The sequence below is a fragment of the Hippoglossus stenolepis genome, chromosome 3, assembly GCF_022539355.2.
Source record: "Hippoglossus stenolepis isolate QCI-W04-F060 chromosome 3, HSTE1.2, whole genome shotgun sequence".
Taxonomy (NCBI): Eukaryota; Metazoa; Chordata; class Actinopteri; order Pleuronectiformes; family Pleuronectidae; genus Hippoglossus; species Hippoglossus stenolepis.
Window position 1 is genome coordinate 5,692,214 of NC_061485.1, and position 8,370 is coordinate 5,700,583.

At 42.4% G+C, this 8,370-nt stretch overlaps 1 protein-coding gene across 1 annotated transcript; it reads left to right on the forward strand.

Annotated features, from left to right (window-relative positions):
* The first annotated feature begins 490 nt into the window (after positions 1–490).
* Positions 491–8,250, forward strand: trib3 (tribbles pseudokinase 3). Its single transcript, XM_035151692.2, has 4 exons — positions 491–1,098; positions 4,692–4,970; positions 5,080–5,372; positions 5,502–8,250. The coding sequence occupies exons 2-4, from the start codon at positions 4,692–4,694 to the stop codon at positions 5,983–5,985; spliced, it is 1,056 nt and encodes a 351-aa protein (XP_035007583.1). The 5' UTR covers positions 491–1,098; the 3' UTR covers positions 5,986–8,250.
* Positions 8,251–8,370: the final 120 nt, after the last annotated feature.

Below are 8,370 nucleotides of genomic sequence, written 5' to 3' on the forward strand. Positions count from 1 at the left end.
CCATTTTATTTATCTTTTGCTTTTCTTTTTATTATTTTTATTGTTATTACAGCCTTTTAAATCTATTTTTCTGCATTGGATGCATATGAATTTGAGAGCTACGAGTTAATATAATTATTATGTTTTGTTCTCCTTTTTCTGTACTTAAATGTACTTTATTTTGTCTTATTATTGGAGTTAAATATTTATAACATTTTTCTCTGTTACTTTAAATCTATTTTATGGTATTTTACAGTCAGAATTGTTTTCATTTTGTTTCATTTTCAGTTGTGACTGACTTTAAACTGACACTAACATGTGTGAAACCTTCATGAAACCGTCATGTATGTTGTATGACCGGTTGAAACCGTCATGTATGTTGTATGGCCCTCTGTGTGTGTGTTCCTAACCGTCATGTATGTTGTATGATCGGTTGAAACCGTCATGTATGTTGTATGACCCTCTGTGTGTGTGTTCCTAATAAACTGCTCACTCTCTGGTTTTCTGACGACTGATCGGCTCGGGATTGCAACATCTAAACTCCGCCCCTCCGGATGACGACACCGCGGGAGGAAGCAACGTGAGAACCAAACAAACCCGAGTCGCAGCCGAGTCCTCAGTCCCACTGGAGACTGTGTTCGGTTCGTGGTCCGAGGACAAGCCGAGGTCCGGAGGCTCAGAGCGGATTAAAACTGCACCGAGACCCGGGGACTGAACCTGGATCCACTTTACACCCGAGGAGACGGAGCTGGGGACTCGGCTTTGTTCGGCTGCGTTCGGCTGCTGCTCCGGATTCTAGTTGAAAAAAAAAACAACAACTCCCCAAATAAGCTTATTTCTAAGGAAAAGTTCGATTCGTATTTATTAGTTTGAATGTGAAGCAAACTTTGAGGTTTGTTTCTGGGTCAGAGGAGGAAGCAGCTGGATGAGTGACTGACGACAGGTTGCGCAACAGACGCAATAATAAACTGAGACAAAGACTCAGAGCTGCAGCTTCCAGTTTGTTAGTTGTACACGGACTCGCACGGACTCGCACGGACCAACAAGCCCGCACACACCTCACTGCTGCCGGGGCCACAGGCTGCTGCTGCCCCCTCCACCCTCCACCAGCAACTCAAGGTAACACTGAAACAAAACTACTACTCTGATCACTTATTATAGTAACAGTTACACAGGGAGTAAGTGTTGTCGTGCAGGTAAAATATAATTATCAAGTTATCAAGTTGTCAATATTTAGTTTCCTGATTAATTGATATTAATAATCCAATGATAAAAACTGCAGAACTAATCCAGTACATATCTTTATTGTTTTCATACAGTATATAATAGTTTGTATTCTATTTTCCTTACATTTAAGCATAGCATGTTCCTTATTATTACTTGTTGACTCTTGCTGATGTAATATTGCACATTTCCTCATTGTGGGACTAATACTGGATTTTCTTATCTTCTCTTATCTTATTATCTGAATCGTGGTTCTAAGTTAATAACAACAAAACAAAACAAACTACAATATCATTTTCATCAATATAACAAAAGCTGAAAAGCTTTCTTTCCTCAGTTCAGTCCAGATCTACAACACAGAATTGATCCAACTTAGATTTTTTAAATACTTTGACATTTCTCATTAAAATTATTGCTTTCAACTGATGAGAGTTTTTTTTTCATGTTGATCTGTTTTGAAACATATCATCCAGCTCCAGTTTGTCACATTGTTTTGTTTGTTAAATCTGCAAAGTACCGCAGCTGTCACACAGAATACAGTCATAGACAGTCATACAGAAAATATATTACTTCCTGAGTACAGTTTCTAAAAACTCTCTATATCTCTCAGTTTTACGTTTATTCTTAACTTCAAAAACAAGTTGTTTGACAAACCAGTTAATAAAAGGCTTGTTTTGTTGAGTTGACGTTGAGTAGAAGATGTATTTCAAAAAGTTACCGGTATGATTACCCATCAACACCTCCATTGTTTTATTATCAGAGCCTGAGGGAGGACACCTATAATAAAAACTGTGAATCAGACATTAAGAAAAAGATATTTAGGGGAAAAATAAATAAATAAAAAGCCTGATCAGAGCATCAATACTTTTTAGAAATATAAGTCACACAAACACTTCATCACAAGGAATCACAATTTAGACAGATATCACAAACTTTACAATATTTACTGTCAAATACAGCAAAACTTACAAGAAGAAAATATCCAGAGTCAAGTGAAACTCTCGGTTAAAACGTTTGTTAGAGTTTTTGTTGAAGTCAGAATCAGAACCAGTGAAATCGCCTCGTGAGCATGAGACCAACCCTGAGCAGTTCCTGTCTTTGTTTTCAAAACCCAGCTCTGTTCTCATCCGGCGACTGAGGAGAAAAAACCTAACTTCACTGAAATCATTTTCGGTTTTGGTTTTGCGACCTTCTCATGCAGGAAGTAGCCATTAGAGGCTGTGACCATAAAAGGATGAACAGGACTCAGACAGGCGCCGACATTCAAAAGTTGATTGGCCGTTATTATTCAACTTCCTCACAACCAGAGCTGCGCGGTGGCGGTGTTGTTTTGTTGCCTCAAATCCTGCGTCGGCCGCGTGCTCTCTGTGTTTGCACGTTCTCCTCAAGTGGGTTTTTTTCCTGCTTCCTCCCGCAGCCCAAACACGTGCAGACCTGGGGTCAGGGCTCTAAATAGTCGTGAACGTGAGTGTGAACGTTTTGTCCCTGTGATCCGCTGCTGACCTGTCGAGGGTGAACTCGCACTCGCTCTACCCTTGACCCGTGAAGAATAAGCAGTGCAGACGATGGACGGATTAACTGAAGCTTCTGACCTGCAGGATTTCATACAATGCACTGCTGTCACGTGATTGGCCGATTGCTTCCAGGAACTGTTCCAGAAACTAAAAATATCTCGTCCAAAATCCAACTGAGATTCGCTAAAACTAAAACGTGATAATTCTGATAATTTGGCTCACTACATATGTTTGGATAAAACAGTTGTTAGCTCCCTTTGCTGCACTTGAATTTCCCATAAGCCCCCTGGTGTTCAAACAGCCGAGCAGAGAATCAACAGCAGAGATGACGACTAAGCAGGAAAAACTAAAAAACTTCAGAGAGCTTAAATGTGGAATAAACCAAGTTACACTGACAAATATCAATTTAATTTATTGGGGAGTTGTAGTTTTTTTTATTGGTCATTAAGTAGTCTTGGATTGTGGAGGCCAGTTTGTCTCAGAATACCCAAAGTATATAAATAGACCCAGGTTTATGGTTTTCATAGAGTGAAGGCTGAGTGAGAGATTGCACAGAGCCACAGCGGCAGCACAGAGCAGCAGACAAGTTCCAGGAGAACTGAGTTTAGTCTCTGTTTCGGTCTGACGGTCGGACCTCCCATTGTACAGTCACAGAGATGACACATCAACCAGCAGATTCACTGTGTGTGTGTGTGTGTTGGAGAATGACGTTGCCACGGTGACGCCGTGACTCAGGTTGTGTCACCAGAGTGAAAGCAGCGTTGGGCAACATCAGGTTTCCACACAGCGTTGCCACGGCAGCTCCGGGCTCTGAAAAACTTTATTTAAGACAAACTCTTTTTACTGCGTGTGTGTGCGTGTGTGTGAGGGGGAGGGTGTGTGTGTGTGTGTGTGTGTGTGTGTGTGTGTGTGTGTGTGTGTGTGTGTGTGTGTGTGTGTGTGTGTGTGTGTGTGTGTGTGTGTGTGTGTGTGTGTGTGTTGACTGTATTTAAAGCCTGTTTAAACTATAAACTGTTGTCCTCTGATGCAACGATCTGAAAGCTGAAGCGTCTGTCAGCTTACAGGAAGTTGCATCATGAAGCCTATAGACACGTTAACAGTAACATGAGCAGCGGAGACAGAAACACACTGAAATGTGATACTGGTATAACTCTTATTAATGTATGGGTGTGTCTCTGTGTGTCTGTGTGTGTGTGTGTGTGTGTGTGTGTGTGTGTGTGTGTGTGTGTGTGTGTGTGTGTGTGTGTGCGTCCTGTTGCCGCATCTGACAGAACTCACGAGCTGCTCACCTGACAGGCCAGAGAGTTTTAAATGTTTAACATGTCACTCAAGGACCCAACAATCCTGCACATGATTGTCTTTTTCTTGTAGTGGAATTAAAAAAGGAAGTGGTCTGATGAGCTAAATGACTTCAATGAAACATATATATATATATATATATATGTATATATAACAACACAGAATATGTCAAGTAGAAAGGCTGCAGTTAAACAACAATACAGAACTGTTATGTGGGACGGAAGAAATCTCAAATTATAGATCACACTAATAGATGTCAGGCCACTAAACATATTAAAGATCTAGATCTGTGCATTATTCTATTCCTGAGGTTTTTTTCATCAAGATTCATGAACTATTCTGTAGGAAAACAACAAAAATGTAAAACAAAATTAGTGTTAAAGTGATAAAAAGTCCTGGATCTGCCGTTTTATCCACATCTGGACCGATATTGAACAAGTTCCTCCCTGATACAACTTCCTTTGTGTAATCCTGCGAACTAACAAACTAACAGACTCACAGACAGGGGTGGAAACATAACCTCCATGTAGGAGGTCAATATAAATACATCTGAGCTACACTGTGAATAAGAAGCAGAAGATTCAGATTAATCATCGTGGCTCCGCTGACATTTCTTAGTTATTATTCAATGGTATTAATTAACCTGATGATGTCACTTGTCTCCTCCAATCACAGATGAGCATGAGCGTGGCCACAGCCCGATCCCAAATGTGTCTGAAGAGGTTATTGGACGAGCCCCAGGATAATTTTCTGAAATGCAAACGACAACGCCTGGCCCCGCCCCCTCTGGCGCCCGGTCTGTCACCCTGCGTAAGTCCCAGTATCCACGCCCCCAAGTCGAGCCAAAGCGAATCTCCATCCAGAGTCGGCTCGTACTTCCTGTTTGAACGCTGTGAGGGGGAGGAGACTTACAGGGCCGTGCACGAGCACACGCAACAGCAGTACACTTGCCAGGTAACACACACACACACAAACACACACACACACACACACACACAATGAAGTCTTTAGTGTCAATAACTGTTACCATGTTGCCCTAACTGTCCGGTTGCCATGGTTACAGATACGTCCTCTGCGTGGCTACCAGGAGCAGTTGGCTGCCTACGCTCGCATAGGTCACCACGACAACATCTGCGGCCTGCAGGACGTGGTGATTGGCCAGGACAGCGTGTACATCTTCCTGCCCGGTCACCATGGCGACATGCACGCGCATGTGCGAAGCAGGAAGCGCCTGGGCGAGGAGGAGGCGGGACTTCTCTTCGGCCAGATGCTAAACGCAGTGATGCACTGCCATCACCACGGGGTCGTGCTGAGAGACCTGAAGCTGCGTAGGTTCGTCTTCACCGACAGATACAGGTGAGGAGCAGATACTCAACAAAATACTACTGATACTACAGAGTACTCACACAGACAACAGCTAACAGCTGTATCTGCCGTACTGGTGAAAGAAACAAGTAGATTAAACTGATCTGTCTCCTCCTGCAGGACTCGCCTCGCCCTGCTCGGCCTTGACGACTGTGTCGTCCTTCACGGCAACAATAACGACGACTCTCTGACGGACAGACACGGCTGTCCTGCTTACGTCGGCCCCGAGCTGCTGACCAATGGGAAGGGCTCATACTCTGGACGCGCCGCAGACATCTGGAGCCTGGGCGTGTCTCTGTACACCATGCTGATTGGACGATACCCGTTTCAGGACACGCAGCCTGCCGCGCTCTTCGCCAAGATCCGCCTCGGCACCTTCAGTGTGCCCGACTGGCTGTCGCCTCGGGCCAAGTGTCTGATCGGCTGCATGTTGAGGAAGTCGCCTGAAGAGAGACTGGAGGCGTCGGAGCTGCTGATGCACCCGTGGCTGACCAATCCCTTCACGCCACATCACAGCGTTCACAAGACGCAGCACGTCTCACACACACAGAATAAACAAGAGGACGATGACCAGGTGGTCCCAACATGGACTCAAAAACACTAACACACACACACACACACGTTTGTACTTCTATACTTGTGAGGACCTTCACTGAAAACACCCCTAACACTAACTTTAACATCACAACAAAAAAATAAGCTCCTTTCTGACTTTCACCGTGACGACGCTTTCACACCAAAACTGTTTGGTTCAGTTAACACGAGGTTACAGGACCATTAACTTTGCCTGTTTGGTAGGTAGGTAGTAGAGTCTGAGGGCGACTTGAAGGAGAAGAAAACTCTGAAATATTATGACAATTAGTTTGTGACATTACGAGAATAACTTGGTTCATTATCTGTGTGATTTTCAAAGAGGTTTCATAGTTTCTCAAGAAGCAGAGAGATTGATTTAAGATTTTGGAACCAGGGCGAGTGAAGCTCAACAAAAATTGAAGATTAAAATCCTCTGCTGATTGTGAGCTATTTGAAAAGTGTCCTAATCAAGTTTATTCATTTGTAATCTTATAATAATACTAATGATGAGCTTCTTTGAGATCATAGAAAATATAAATACACACATAAACACAAATGCATTAAAGTGCTGCTGTCAATTACTGTACTGTGATTGGCTGTGGGTCCTGATGATGAAGCAACTGTCCATTCAAGTTAAAAGCTCTTTTCACAACTAAAAGGCAAAAACAAGTTCTTTATTTCCCCCTTTTTGGACCAAATGAACCAAACTACAGGTGTGAGAGCGACTGAAAGCTAAACCTGAATCTTCCAACAACCCAACAAAACGTCCTGCATCTGTCAAACACTCACCATGGTCCTCACAAAGATATAAATAGAAGAACACATGCAGACAGTCTGATCCTGGATTACTTGACCCTCACGTGCCTTCCTCTCTCTCTGTGGCTGCGTCTCACTTCCACCTCTGATCTGGCTCCTCCCCAAAACGCCACAGGATTCTTAACCCAGTCAGGACTAACGGTGCGTTCAGGTGCTCCTCGCCAACTCCTAATTAGTTTAATCCGAGTGTTAACCAGGGAGAATCTGAGTTGTGTCAGCAGTTTAACAGCAAACATCCATCCAACCTCCATCTGTGAGTGTGTTTACATGCACGGAACAACTGGTTATATTCTGCATTTTCACCGTCTTCAGCAAATCCCATAAAAAGACCAAAACCCGACAATAAATCAACTCCTGTGGACAGAGTGCAGCCAAAGTCTGACGTCTCATTGTGTATAAACTATTAAAAACACATCAGTGAGTCACAGCTTCGCACACACGTTCCTTCATTCCAACAAATATGGGGTTTCGTCGTTTATTTTAAATCAATCCAACACACACCAACAGTCCTGCTGCTGTAAATACTCACAAGCAAATACAAGTATACAAATCCACAGCAGAATATTTACTAAAAACTACAGTGTCCAGCTCTTAATGGGAGTTAATGAGGCTTTTTAAAAGTGAAACTACATATTTTAACCACTTTTTAAGTATTTATATCCTCAGTAGCAAACAGACCCAACCAGAAAGTAAGAAGAGAAGAACTGACACAAAGTTGGTTTTACATTTTTTTTAAAAATTTGCTGGAAATCTTGTTTCCATAGTTTTTAAACACCTGGTCTGATGGATTCACTTTCTGATGCACGGAGTTGGTGACGACCGCCTGAACAAACCACTGTGAACACTGAAGGAGCCTGAAACCGCTTCATTCTCTCAGTATTTAACCCGCTCGCTACTTCCTCCCTGGGATTATAAGAGAAGGAGATTCAGTATTAAAATAAATCACTCCTAACTTACGTTCTTCGGAAAAACTGAAATGATTAATAACAGAAATTCACAGTCGCCAGCAAAGAGCCACAGTTAACAGTTAAGCAGAATAAAATGTATTAGTCAGCTCTGTTTTCTTAGGATAAAAGCTTCACTTGCTAATTTTGTTTCTCACAAGAACGATTATCTTGAAATAACAACCAGCTGGGTTTTTAAGTTTTCAGAGACCAAACATCTTCATCACTGTTACAATTATCATAAACTGGCTTATTTCAGATGACAGAAAGGACAGAAGTGATTTTGTTTGACAATCAAAAACGATTTCTGACCCAGTATCGGGATAACAGGACTGAATATGTTGAATCGCAGTCAGAAAACTGTTGTAAACTGGAGAGAATTGAACTGATATTCTGAAGTTTTGCGTTTCCTTTGACTAAAGCTGGACATCACGATCCCACAGAGCTGCAGCCGCCAGTTAGTTGCCTTAAACTGATAAAACTGTATGAAACACACCTCAGCTACAGCGTGAGAAAAAATAAAGATGTTTCACAAACTCCTCTGGTTCTGAGCTGGTTTTTGTTTGGTTTTCATTCATTTAATCCTGAAATTGACACGTACAGTCGGCTTTGAGCTTTTGAATTTATTCTCTTGATGCAATTACAATTATTTTCAG